General features: G+C 47.6%; 1 protein-coding gene across 2 annotated transcripts in view; it reads right to left on the bottom strand.

Moving 5' to 3' along the window:
* The window catches only part of LOC125740547 (serine/threonine-protein kinase OSR1-like), a 44,139-nt gene that overhangs the window by 3,972 nt on the left and 26,568 nt on the right, over positions 1 to 13,599 (bottom strand). For both annotated transcript variants that reach the window (XM_049011798.1, XM_049011799.1), the window contains 8 exons: positions 10,935 to 10,990; positions 6,924 to 7,033; positions 5,626 to 5,727; positions 3,964 to 4,097; positions 2,600 to 2,648; positions 1,851 to 1,916; positions 1,371 to 1,493; positions 169 to 204 (listed from right to left, as the gene is read on the bottom strand). In XM_049011798.1, coding sequence (XP_048867755.1) covers positions 169 to 204; positions 1,371 to 1,493; positions 1,851 to 1,916; positions 2,600 to 2,648; positions 3,964 to 4,097; positions 5,626 to 5,727; positions 6,924 to 7,033; positions 10,935 to 10,990 — 676 coding nt within the window. The remainder of the gene's footprint in view (positions 1 to 168; positions 205 to 1,370; positions 1,494 to 1,850; positions 1,917 to 2,599; positions 2,649 to 3,963; positions 4,098 to 5,625; positions 5,728 to 6,923; positions 7,034 to 10,934; positions 10,991 to 13,599) is intronic.

Raw genomic sequence — 13,599 nt, 5'->3', positions numbered from 1 at the left:
GCAAAAAACAAAAAAATAACACGCTATCAAATGAGTTCTTTTGCAGACTTAATTAAATATCTTAAGATCAGGTTATTTAAATAGTTATGAAATTACTAAGCAAGGAGGATGGTTAGATTCCAGGCACGCAATCGACAGGTAGGAATGTGACACAGGGCAGGGACCCACCTCTGAATTCTGGGAACCTTCCTTCACCCTGGGTGACTGAAAAAAACAAAGACACAGAGAGTGTAAACGCCAGCTTGGAGGTCACCGTTTTTTTTTTACATTTTTCATCCGAGGGAGAGGCTGCGAATCCACCTCAGCCCGAGGCCAGAGCGAGCGAGAAGCAGGCCGCCATTGGGAGACGGGGAAGGTGACAGAGGACAGGCTCTGCCTTCCTGTCGCCTCGGAGCTGAGCCTGCCCTGCCCTCCGCGCAGGCGACATAAACGAATGCTGACTCAGGAACAGACACGCCGTTCCGAGCAGCTGATGTCTTAGCATTCTATGCCACACAGTCATCATATTAATAGAGCACTGCGGTAATCCGCCTCTTAATTATCATGGGAGACTGCTGGTTGATTTATAAAACGCTCGTTTACCGTGCATCCCTTTGAGAAATTGAACACGCATCCCAGAAAACACCCCAGCTACTCGTCTGTTTCATGATCAGAATCTCATCGCTTGCCAGCTAAACTGATTATCTAAGCAACAGACCGACTTCAGTCATTCCAAATGCACAAATCAAAGTGTAAATAAACTCCACTCAATTTCACCATCTGAGGGAAATTTCTTAACTCGATGTCAGAGAACCCCTTTTTTTTGTGGGGGGGGGGGGGGTATTGGAATCAACGGACTCATCCCTCTGTCACCTCTCTGCACTGCTGCTTTCAAAGGGCAACGATCGCTCATCACCCAAATCTCCACCCCAAATGATCACACCTGATCACACCAGTGAGCCCAAAGGGGGGCTCCACTGATACTAAAACGAGTCCCTGCCTTCTACTTCTACATAATTCAGAGGCGTCTATAGATACAGCCCACAGCAAAATCCCAGTGAACAACAGCCCCCCCCGCAGGTGACCGGAACATTGTACTGCTACAGTGATGCTCTTTATGGATACAGGACCACAATATCCACGGCAGCCTAATTGCAGCAGCTTAATTATAAATAAGGAAGAGCCCCGTGTCATAAGGAAAGCAGTATGACCCAGTTTAAGGCCAGGAAAACATACTGGAAGCCTCCCCATATAAATCTGTCAGTGTGTTGTTAACAAGGTTATAAACTACACCGCTGCAGGCCAGGGCTATAAGGCATGATAAAAGACGACTGACATTTGGCCTGTGTCATGTGACCTGCGCCACGTGACCCGCGACCCGTCCCACTCACCCTCATCGCCGCCACGGCGGCCTTGCCCTCCTCGCTTTCCACATCCAGCTCGTCGTCACTCCACTCCCACTCGCCGTCCTCGGTCTTGTGCAGCCTGCCGCTGGAGCCGGGCACGCGGCGTACCTGGACAAGGCGCGGAAAATGCAGCGGGGAATAAAAGACACCAAGTGATACTTTACATTTTGACTAGAATCACATCTCGTCCCTTTGTTGTCATGCAACACCCTCCTTCGCCCATACAGTAAGTGCATTAACCAGATTAAAAATTCAAATATTGATATATTAAGTCTTGCAAAAAGGGTCCTGATCTGTGAAACAGCTGAGCGTGACACAGAATAGCCTGCACTTACTGCTCAGGGACCCCTCTGTGAAAACACCCTACTGTTTCTGGGATGTGAACCGACAACCTACTGATGAACCCTAACCCCCTGAACCACACACCATCCCCATTTACTAGCGAAGATCTATATGAAGACTCACCTTTTTGGACCTCTCTAAAATCGTGGGGGCCCTATGAAGCAGCTTGTCCTGTAAATATTCATTGTTCTGAAGAAAAGAAAAAAAAAAACACTGCGTCAAGCACCTGGCGCACTCTGATGATGTCACAGGGAGCCATCAACTGGCTGCGACACTGCCTCGAGTCCTGTCAAACATCACGGCATGCGGCAACTAATCAAAACATCGGTTTTGACACATTATAATGTAACAGCGATGCCTCATCAGATTTCATCCATGATAGTAATCCTAGTTCTCAGTCAAGCACACACATATATACAGAAATCTGACGGATGGTGTTTTATCATGAAATCATTCCACAGGGATAAGGAGTTTCCCCACAAGCATCTAAGGGTGCCAGTCAGGGTTTATCAGTCATCAGGACTGAGAGAAACAGCCTGCCCGTTGTCTGTTATGCTCCACTTATCCACTCTCAGGGATACCCATCTACACGGTTCGGGGTAAAGCATGTCCAAATTGGGGAGTAATCAGATTACAGACGAGAGCTGCCGGAAGGCCTGCCTTTGGGGGCAAGGACTACTGACCGCTAAGCCAGCTTTTGGTCATTGCGGTGCAGATCACATCCTGAGGCTGGGGGGCCCTGGGTATTTCCCCTTTTGTCAGACTGTGAATTGCTACAGAAGCTATGCCCTCCCCTACACAGCGGACCCCAAGCTGAAGCATGCCGGAGTCTCGGGCCAGGGGGGTGGCCCACCCGGGCAGGACCCTCTCACCTTTGCTTTTGTAAAGAATTTGTGCTTCAGCAGCTCTGCCGCCGTCGGTCTGAAAGAGCAGAGGGAGGAATTTTAGCATTCAGGCTAAAGACGTCAAACCATAACCAAGGAGGAGGCCGTGCTGATGTATCACTATATACCCCAGTGTCCCACAGAGCTGTTAGCATTCAGGCTAAAGACGTCAAACCGCAACCAAGGAGGAGGCCGTGCTGATATATCACTATATACCCCAGTGTCCCACAGAGCTGTTAGCATTCAGGCTAAAGACGTCAAACCATAACCAAACAGGAGGCCGTGCTGATGTATCACTATATACCCCAGTGTCCCACAGAGCTGTTAGCATTCAGGCTAAAGACGTCAAACCGCAACCAAGGAGGAGGCCGTGCTGATATATCACTATATACCCCAGTGTCCCACAGAGCTGTTAGCATTCAGGCTAAAGACGTCAAACCATAACCAAACAGGAGGCCGTGCTGATGTATCACTATATACCCCAGTGTCCCACAGAGCTGTTAGCATTCAGGCTAAAGACGTCAAACCGCAACCAAACAGGAGGCCATGCTGATGTATCACTATATACCCCAGTGTCCCACAGAGCTGTTAGCATTCAGGCTAAAGACGTCAAACCGCAACCAAACAGGAGGCCATGCTGATGTATCACTATATACCCCAGTGTCCCACAGAGCTGTTAGCATTCAGGCTAAAGACGTCAAACCATAACCAAACAGGAGGCCGTGCTGATATATCACTATATACCCCAGTGTCTCACAGAGCTGTTAGCATTCAGGCTAAAGACGTCAAACCATAACCAAACAGGAGGCCGTGCTGATGTATCACTATATACCCCAGTGTCCCACAGAGCTCTGCCTCCCTGTCGCCATCCTACACCCTATTTCAACAAGGAGACTGTACTGCAGTTTGACATTTTAACTTCTTCCTGTACTAAATAAATTGTTAAGGTACACGCGCCATAATTTATGGCTGGAGTTTCCTCTTCAGAGCAGGCTGAAGTGGTTAGCACGTCCTGACCCTTTCCAGGTCATATTTGGTCAGATTACCTCTCCCAAACAGGGCCATAAACAATGGAGGAGGCTGCGTCTGCAAGCCCGCCTGACGCCGGAGCAGAACGCTCGGTCCTCACTGTGAAAGGGTCTCCAGCTCATAGAAGCAGGGGGGCGTCAAGAGGCAAAGGGAATTCCCTATAGGTCAGGAGCTAAGCCCAAGTTCCAGGTAGGACCTTATATTCCGGGAAAGGAAGCACGGTGAAAGAGCGTTTCAGCCCACAGGGGACGTACCATGCTGCATGACCACGGCTTTGGTGGAGTGTTTAGGGTGAGTCGGCGTGTGCTTGCAGCTTAACTCGCCTTTTCTCTGGGTCCTTCTGCAGACACAGTGAGATCATTTTCCTGAAGGACTTGCCGTACTTCTTCACCATCTCCTTGTCCGTGATGCCAGTCTCAAGCATGGGGGGGTCGTTCTGCAGGGTCAGCATCAGTACCTGGAAAACCCCAGAACAAAATAAGTGCCACACGTCCTCTCCAGCCCTCCAGCAGCGGTGACGCGCTTTTTACGCCCCTGTGAGATGATGCCAAACAATACCGGCCTCTCGAAAACAGTGTCCGCGTTGGATTCTGGGTTTCACAAGCGTTGCGCTACCTGTGGAGACACTTATTACTCTTTACTGAATCCTTTCAACAAGCTAATGCAGGCAACCATGAACAGCTACAACCAGAGAGCAAAAAACCTGCACGTCAGGAAATATGACAAGAGAGGTGACATCCTGACAATTAGCCCACAGGAAGCCACCTCTGACTGAAAATAATTCAACCCGGCGCCTATCAGCTTCTGAGACAGACAGGAACCCCGGCGTAGATGTAAAAGCCTTGTTGTTGGTATTATCACTGGAAAAGCGACATTGTTATCTTATATTACATCCATCAGAGCTTAGAAAGGCTCGACGGGAAGGCCCTTGATTTATTATCCGAATCCTATCGGTTACGGGAGCCGACCACATGCCGAATTTAACTTCCCAACCTGCAAATATCGAGTGCACACTCCCCAAGCGAGAGCAGGTAGGAGAAAATGAGCAGCCTAAGCCGTGAAAACGATCTCGCAGCTTCCTTTTTAACATATAAAGGCCGGCGACACGTGCGAGAGAGGCAAAACATGTCAGTCACCGCACTGGCAGTCGGTAACAGCCCTTTGATGTTCTACCTTAAATGCTCTTTGCAAGAAGCAGGACAGAATCACAGTCTGCGCCAATTTAGCTTTAAAGTTATCCTGAAATAATTCACCCTGAAAACCAGGAGGGGGTCGATTTATAACGGGCTACAAGACGCAATTGTGTGGATTTAAGGATCGACTGAGTCCCACTGCGGGAAACCCAAAATCCATCTCCTCGCTGGAAAACTGGGAAACCAAAATCCAGATCCTATGAAGCCCTGAAAAGCACAGATATTCCTGGCCTTCTCGTTTCTGGCAAATGGCAGTGCAGAGATAAAAAAAAAAATGACAAAGAATAAATACATTTATATTTATATTTTTATTTATTTTATTTATTTATAAAATATATAATTTTTTTCCCCATCCAATTTCTTCTGCTGCAAGCTTGTTTCCTTTGCATTTCATGTCCTCCCTCAGCAGGGGGCAGTAATGAGCACTGCCACATGATTCTCCCATCAAACTTTAATTTTGCATTCTTATTGTCACTAAACAGTTTTGTGTGTCCATCGAACCTCTTTCGCCAGTGATCTACTGCAGACTGACAGTGACCCAGGAGCACATCCAAGGCAACACAGGACACAGCCCACCACAGGCACTCACACTGGGGCACATTTAGAAATACCAGCTCATCTAGCTGCAGATTTTGGGAAAACCTACACAAGCAAGAATAAAACATGTAAAAGCCCACACTCTCAGGGTGGGATTTGAACCCACAACCCTGCGGGTGTGAGACCACAGTGCTACATGGCCAGTTACACACATTTACATTCGTTTGTTGAATGACATGGTGGTGTTTTCCCAACCTTCATGGGAGGGTATTTGTGGTAGGGGGCAGCCCCTGTCGCCAACTCGATGGCCGTGATCCCGAAACTCCAAAGGTCGGCCTTGAAGTCATAACCACGAACCTGTAAGGACAAAGACACAGTAAGACATCCCCTGACGGGGGGGGCACCTCTATTTTTCAGTAATTATCATGAAACATCATAAATAATTAGGGGAAATAATATTAGAGCACCGAAAGAAACATTCTTTAAAAAAATAATTTTACGTTTTACCTTTTATTTATTTAATAGACGTCTGGTGCCACTTTACAATAAGACTACCCATATAAAGGGTTTTTGAATGGCTTATAATCCACTTTGTAAAGTATTCAGACAATTTTTATTAATGAGTTACTACCACTTACAAGTGGCAAAAGGGAGCCTTATTGTAAAGTGGTACTAGATGTTTTATCCAGAGCTACATACTTTGTTTTTTTTTTTAGAAAGCAGGTACAGATTCTGCAGCAAGTGAGGTTTAAGGGCCTTATTCAGGAGCCCATCAGTGAAATCACTTCACTGACCTTGGGATTCGAACCAGACATCTCCCAATCACAGGTGCAAAACTGCCGAGCCCGCAATACAGCCAATCATCCTCAACATGCCCGCAGCAGCCGAGCAATGTTAGTGTCACGTCGGCAATATCGATACCAAAGTTTGGACATGAGGTGCTCACTTCGGAGAAGCTAGCTTAAGGGATTACTCAGTGGTGCTTAACCACGTTTCCCCGGCGCCCGTAAACGTCTACGGCTCAGACTGTCCGCTAATCACAGCGAGCCAGGCTGCAAATGGCTTAACAGAGGCAGAGAGACTGCTGCTTCCGTGAGAAGGCATCGCTCAACGGTAGAGCACATGTGTTTCTCCACCAGGACCCGGCGACCACCTGGCGCACTGGGACGCGCCACACGTCCCCTACGGCTGGCCGAATGCTCCCCAAAGACTCAGGGAGAGCCAAGAAGGACGACAGATTTTTTTTTAAAAGTTTCTCTCATGTAAGCGTGGCTAATGACGTGCGTAAGTGAGAATGGAGGAGTGCGCCAAAAGCTGGTAACAGGCAGGAGTCAGCTTTACATCCAATCAGTGTCCTCTGGCCAAAGCTGGACAATGAGGGTTAGCCAATCGCTGGGGAAATAGAGGTTATTGGCCTCGCTCAGGGGTAAAATCACGGGATCTGAACTGGCGACCTTCAGATGACACCAGCGGCGCCCTAATCCACTTAGCCGCACATTGTATTTTAATGCCCCGCAATGCCCGTGTGACCTCATGGAGACCGAGTGACCAACCTGCTCCATCACCTCGGGAGCCATCCAGCATGGGGTCCCCACAAACGTCTTCCGAACCTTGTTCCTGGTGATGTCGCCCCCCGTGGCGAGGAAGGCACTGACGCCGAAATCTGTGAGGGAGAAGCACGGACACACAGATCTTCAGGTCACTCCTTCGGGAAGAAGTAACCATCTTCACAAGCTGTGGATTTGCTTGGTTAGCTGGTGTCTTGGGCTAGTGCAAGACGGAGCCGATTTCCTAGGTCAGCGCGACATGGACAGAACTGATGTCTTAGACTTAATCATCACGGACACAGAGAACGGTCTGGGTTAGACGGTCTGGGTTAGCTGAAAATGGACAGAATTGATTTCCTAAGTCAGCACGACATGGACAGACATTGATACCTTGGGCCCAATTATGCGTCAGATATTGACAAAGAGGAGGAGAGAGCCTGTCGGGCTGAAAAGGCTGCAGAGTGCCACCAGCAGGCGTCTCGGTAACAATCAGCAGACGCTATTAAAGGCAAGGAGCCTCATTTCATGCTTTTAATTAAAATATCAGATTCACAGCAGGCTTCCTGAAGGACGTGGGGCACAGATACAGAATAAACCGACGGAACTGCTGAGCAGAAAGCATTCTGCTCAATAGGCAGGGACACCAGAGGACAGTCACATCCACAAATCTCCAACAGACACACACAATGAGCGGAGAGTCACTTCAGGGGCAAATGGAGCCGGCCGCTGCCACCCCCGGGGGTATCTGTCAATGAAGTTTCAGAATGGCTGACTGAAATGCGGTCTCCTAGTCATTTAATGGAAAACAAGGGCACTCGGCGACCTCTGGGGCTGACGGGAGGCGCTGGTTTATGGAGGATTTTAGAGCCCTGGGGCCAAGTTGTGTAGGATGTTGGGTGGGAATGCGGGAGACGAGGGGCAGGAGGGAGCCTCAAAATTGCAGCCAGCTGTGGCGGTGAAATGCATTTGCACAGAGCCAAGAGCCCCAAGGCATGCATAAGCAGATACTAAAACCATAACGTAAAGCACAGAGCCAGGCGGAATTGACCTGCAGTTCTGCAACTAACAAAGGTGAATTGCTTAGAGTGCTGTTATGCACGGTTCAGGAGGATGCTGATTGGACAAAGCACGATTGCAGCAGGTGCTGATTGGCCGATACCTATGATCCTTGCTGGGTCTGATTGGACGATGTGCTGAGACGAGAGAACTTCCCCTAGAGATGGCTGCTGTTTTACAGTGAAGGACGTGTCAGAGTTAATCAGAGCTGATACAAGTACTGAGACCTAATATAACTGAAGAGCACAGAAGAATCATATCAGTAAGTATGGAGTGGTAGAGCTAAATGCCCATGTTTAGATAAATGTTTGAGCAGCTTTCTAAATAAAACTTACACCCGCCATGCAAATCCAACAGTACATATGGTGCATGTTTCCATAATTCAGATGTTGATTAGAAGAATGGATCTCATTAAATACAGACCGCAGTTCTTACCCCTGCTCACATGCTACTTTAAGTTAAGTATTAAAGCCCTAAATGGCTTAGAAAACCAGGTCAATTCAAAAACAAAACCGACCGCTCCAGCACAGCCGGAAATGTTTGCCAAGTGGATCGTGTCCTCTGTTCATCCCAGGAATGTACCAGCATGCTGAACGCCACTGGAAAATTCCCCACCCAGCAACAAAGGGGCCATCCGGCAGAAATGCAAGCAGGCTGGAATGGTGGGGGCTTGTCTGATGGTCTGAACACCCTCGAATTCTCACGAAATCACGAAACGCTTCCATCTATCACGTGTTTCTGCTTATGCGAGCAGAGCCACAAATCCCATAAAGCAGACACGGACGTATTTTGTTATCCTCGTACCTCACGTTCATCGAATATAAAACAAGGTGAGAGAAGTTCCCAAAACTGAGACATCTCAGCCAACTGGTAAACTCTGCTGGTTCTCAGGTGGTGCGCTGTATCTGAGAAAATGGCCGGAATACTCCGAAACACGATCTGAGAACTGGCAGAGAGGCAAATGGTACAGTCAGAGTTTCTGCAGTTCCTTCAGCTCTCAACCATTATCTACTGAGAGAAGATCAGGCTTTTCGAGGCATGTGCAGTTCAATGGGAAAAACTGACTGGGAACCGGGTAACTGAACGAGCAAGGAAATTAAAAACAAGAGTGTGAAAGTCAACATTATATATTTTACTTATTGTAAAAGTCAGTAGTGACACAGCTATCAGGCGACCTTCGGCAGAATGTCAGCTGTGACCTGCAGTCACACACATTCTTGCTTTGCAGCGGGGGACCGAATGGTTTGAGGGTTTCGAGATTCTAAAGCGCTGTGTTGTGGAACTCAAGGTTACAGTTGTGGCGGAACAGGATCGTGCGGCATGTGCCCAGAATGCGGGAACTGGCTTTCATGGGAACGGCAGCCCATGTACGGAAAGCAGGCGGTGAGACGTCTGGAAATACCAGCACAAAGAGGACTGAGGGACAGCGTATCCCCCCCCCCCCCCGAGACCAGCTTTCCAGGAGCAGAACTTCAAGCTCCACCATCTCCTCCATCAAAGCAAAAGACTAATTGCCTCCAAATGCAGAACCAAACGCCACAGGAAATCCTTTCTACCTGTGGCAATAAGACTGTATAACTCTTCCTCATTTTGTAGGTGATCTTTTTCAGAATTTGTCATTAATCCTCATTCGGATTGTGCAATATTACACATCTGTTTGGTATTGAATGTTTGTTTTATCCATCATCACATGCTGCTATCTCAATTATTCAAGGCACAAACACTAAGACACTTTTCATTACCACGTGCACTAATAATCTGTTATTTTATTATATTTGTTATAGCTTAGTTATAGTTATTTTTTTACTTTGTAAAGAGTATGAGTATTTATATAGTTATAATACAAAGTATTACTCATAGTTATTTGCACTATTACTTCTATTACTATTACTTCTGTTCCCTTTAAACTCTTTACTTTACCTTTATTCCTCTTGTTGCACTGAGCATGTATATGACATAAGAATTTCCCTCGGGATAAATAAAGTTTTTTCTTATCTTATCTCTTATCTTAAAGAACTTCTACCTGCAATATGGACTCACCACTCCGACGCCTTTGTGGCTCCACGACGTCAAGTACAGGAAGTCCCCAGGTTAAGAACTTATGAACAATTCGTACATACGAATGAACTGCCATTAAGTCTAATATATAAACAATTCAGGTTAAATACAGTTCCTAATGCAGCACTGCATTTAGTTAGATTTATTATAACTATAATTATTATCATGTACTGTATCATTTGTTAGAGAGATATGTACTTTTTTTATTGTCATTTTGCTAGATGCCATTTCTTAGAAATAACACCCTGCAGCAGCTTGATCTTAATTTAGCAATAACACGTCTTAAGAACTGTCGCTTGAATATCTCCACCCCATACATGGTGATAAACAATGTTATTTGCATATCCTGTTTGTGTACCTCAATAAAAGATACCGCGAGGGGAGTTCCTCTTTCGAAGTTGGCTGTGTCAGGCTGAGAGGCTGACACCTCGAGGTCAAGACCGGACTTCCCTTGCAGCAAGTAAAAGATCATTGCAGCTGTCCGTGTTGTTCTGTGTTCAGAGACTGGTTGGTTTCCAGCGTATCTTTAGAAGAAGATAACCCTAACATCGTTGTTCTGACTTACCTATAAATTCAACTTAAAAACAGATTTAGGGAACAAATCACGTTCGTAACTTGGGGACTGGACGTACTTGAATGGATAAATACCCATAATGAGAAGCTTTTTCACATCTGACAGGTACTAAAATGCAGTCCTAACCCTAACCCCAGCTAACCTAAACCCCAGATGGACCTTAACCCTGATAGAAAGAAAATGAGTGTTCTGAACTATTAACTGTGATGCTGAAGGGTACATTAATTGTGTTGTATATATCTGTGCATTTGACTTAACGCGAACAGCTGATCAGGACTGCTGGCATGGCTGGAACCCCTGGAATCCTCCACCCCCCCCGAACAAATTACCTGCAATTTGCACAGAGCCGTCCTCACCCAGCAGAATGTTCCCAGCCTTCACGTCCCTGTCAGGATACAAACCACAAGCCTGCATTAGTGTCATGCCCAGGCGGCGCTGAAAGATGCCGAAGGCTGCTCCGGGAAGCTCAGCCCTACAAGACGAGCGGGAAGGGAGGGAGGGAAGGAGGGACAGCGGCACGTTAACAAGCTGCTCGACCGCTAGCTGAGGACTGCAAGCACTCAGCAAACCCCAGACAGCATCCCCAACTCTGCTGTGAGCCCTCCAGGAGACGCAGGATTAAAAACCCAGCCCCAGTAAAGAAACTACAAAGTCACAATCCAGAAGACCAACCCTAACCCTAACGTCAGCCCTATCCTAACTCTAACACTAACTTCAGTTTGATCCTAATCTTAACCTAAATCTCATCTTCATCCTAACCTTAATCCTAATTCCAACTTTATCCTAAACCTAACCCCATCTTGACCTTAAACACCATCTTGATCGTAACTTTAATCCCAGCTCTATCCTAAATCTAAGCCTAACCCCAGCCCTATTCTAACCTTAACTGTAGCTTGATCCAAATCTCACCCTAAATCTTAGCTCGATCCTTACCCTAAGCTAAACCCCACTTTAATCCTACAACCAATCCTAAACCCAACTCGACCCCAACCTTAACTGCAGCGTGAACAGCTTCTGAAAAGCCGAATGGTGTCACTGTGCCTAGAAAAGCAGGGTCAGGAAGCCTTGCACTGGTCCAACACGGAGATGCACAGTCAATCTGACGCGGCTGAAAGGGTCTCAGATGCTTTTCACCTTTAGTCTGGGTTTCAGTTTGACAAGCGGAACTTGTTACTCTGAAAAAGGGGGAGTGTGGCAGGATAACGAGCTTTGCGGTAGGGTGATCGTCAGACGCCAAGCGGTACAACTGGCATCGTCCTATTATCGGTGCAGCTGGTAAAAAGCTAGGAAGAGTCTGAAGATGAGGAATCAGGAGCAGACCCCAGCCACTGGCAATGAGGGGAGAAGAGTGGGGGTCCATGCCTTCTCGCCCTCTGGCACCAAAGCAGGTGGATGGATCGGGTATGCATCCGGACCGCGGGGCTCAGTGGGGGGATACCCAAGCTCACTCTCTCTCTCTCGGCAGAGCCAAACAGAGCAAGCCATTGTTCCCCTGTTGGGTGTCTGGTATCCGCGCGCAGTGCGGGTGGCACCACAGGAAGCCCGATGCACCAGCAGCCCACAGGACTGGCACTCGCCATTCTCGACTATATAAACAAAAAACCTCCACCTGTATCGTCAAAACGAAAAGCAGTGTGCTCCGCTAAGCAGCCCTGAGTAACAAACACAGCACCGCTGACGAAGCAATACGGTGGGCTGGCATCTTAACGTCAGCTTTACCCTCAATATACTTGTTTGAATTCGCTTAGTCACATTTTTTCTTTCCCGTATTTCAACATTGCGAGGTCTTATGAATCGGAGGAATTCACGTCCGGGAAGACAGCTGAAGAGGGGAACCTTCAGATCTGTGATGCGAAGCTGTTCTTTGACCAACAACTTCTTTCAAAATCGAGCCAGAGCCCAGCGGCCGGGACATCGAGAAGCCGCCAATGGCCAGACGGGAAACATCTGATTTGACGACCTACAACCTGCTTCCCCACACAGAGCGCAGGCCGAACTCATGCAGATGAAATAACTCAGACTCCAGGGAAATAACGGCCAATTGCAATGAGTCTTGCCGTCTCCCAGCAACAAACAAAAACGATCAGCTGACAAGGAAGGATGCCTGGACTTTCCTCAGCAGGTCTGGCGAAAGCGCAGCTTCGATGTTCCTCTTCAGAACTTTCAGGCATCAGTAAAAATCTCTTCTTCTGCATTAGAACTCCACCAGACATTTAGTCACTTCTGCGTTTGTCCACTGGGAGGTGCCAGAATCACAGCCAATAAATAAATGTAAATTGAACAAAAATGCTGGTACAACCATTAATTAACTCATTAATTAATCCCAAATGTGGGAGACCTAGCTGTATGGGTGTAAAACACATGATAAAGCTCAGGAATTAAGCAGGGGTGATAATAAGGTTTATGTCTCAGGTTTAATCAGATTTAAATGAACCTCCATATGTGCTGATAGCTTGCAAGTCCTTTAAGAAAATAAACAAGCAAATAAAGCAATCAAAGAGGCAGCAGACCATGCCAGGCTCAAAGGAAGAGCTTAGTCAAGCTCTACACAGGCTGATACACACGAATGCTGATGCTGGAAGCTGGGGGCAGATACGGACGTTTCAGGGCAGCTCAGGCCTGGGGTGTTTTTATACCCCGACCCAGACCGCACATCAAAGTGCCCAAATCCATGACCCAAAAGGCTGGCATTTGTTTTCGTCAAACACTGTCCTATTGCTATAATAAAACCCCTTCCTCCAGCAGTAAGCCTCACATGCATGCCGTCCCATCACCAGCCTGAAGATGCTGACCGGATCTGACAGAGCGGGCTCACGCCAGGGGGGTCACCCACGGTCACACCGGCGTGGGGGGGGGGGGGGAGGTACTGCATCTGGAGAGCGACGGACGGTGAAGTCAGGCGTCTCTCCGACAGTTTGTGACAGTCTGCCGGGGTCCACCAGCATCGTGAGGCTGCATGTCAGACAAACGGCGTCTCACCATCAAGGACAATGG

Source organism: Brienomyrus brachyistius, chromosome 4, assembly GCF_023856365.1.
Source record: "Brienomyrus brachyistius isolate T26 chromosome 4, BBRACH_0.4, whole genome shotgun sequence".
NCBI lineage: Eukaryota > Metazoa > Chordata > Actinopteri > Osteoglossiformes > Mormyridae > Brienomyrus > Brienomyrus brachyistius.
The sequence above is the reverse complement of the archived record's forward strand: the minus strand, read 5'-3'. Positions and strand labels throughout refer to the sequence as shown.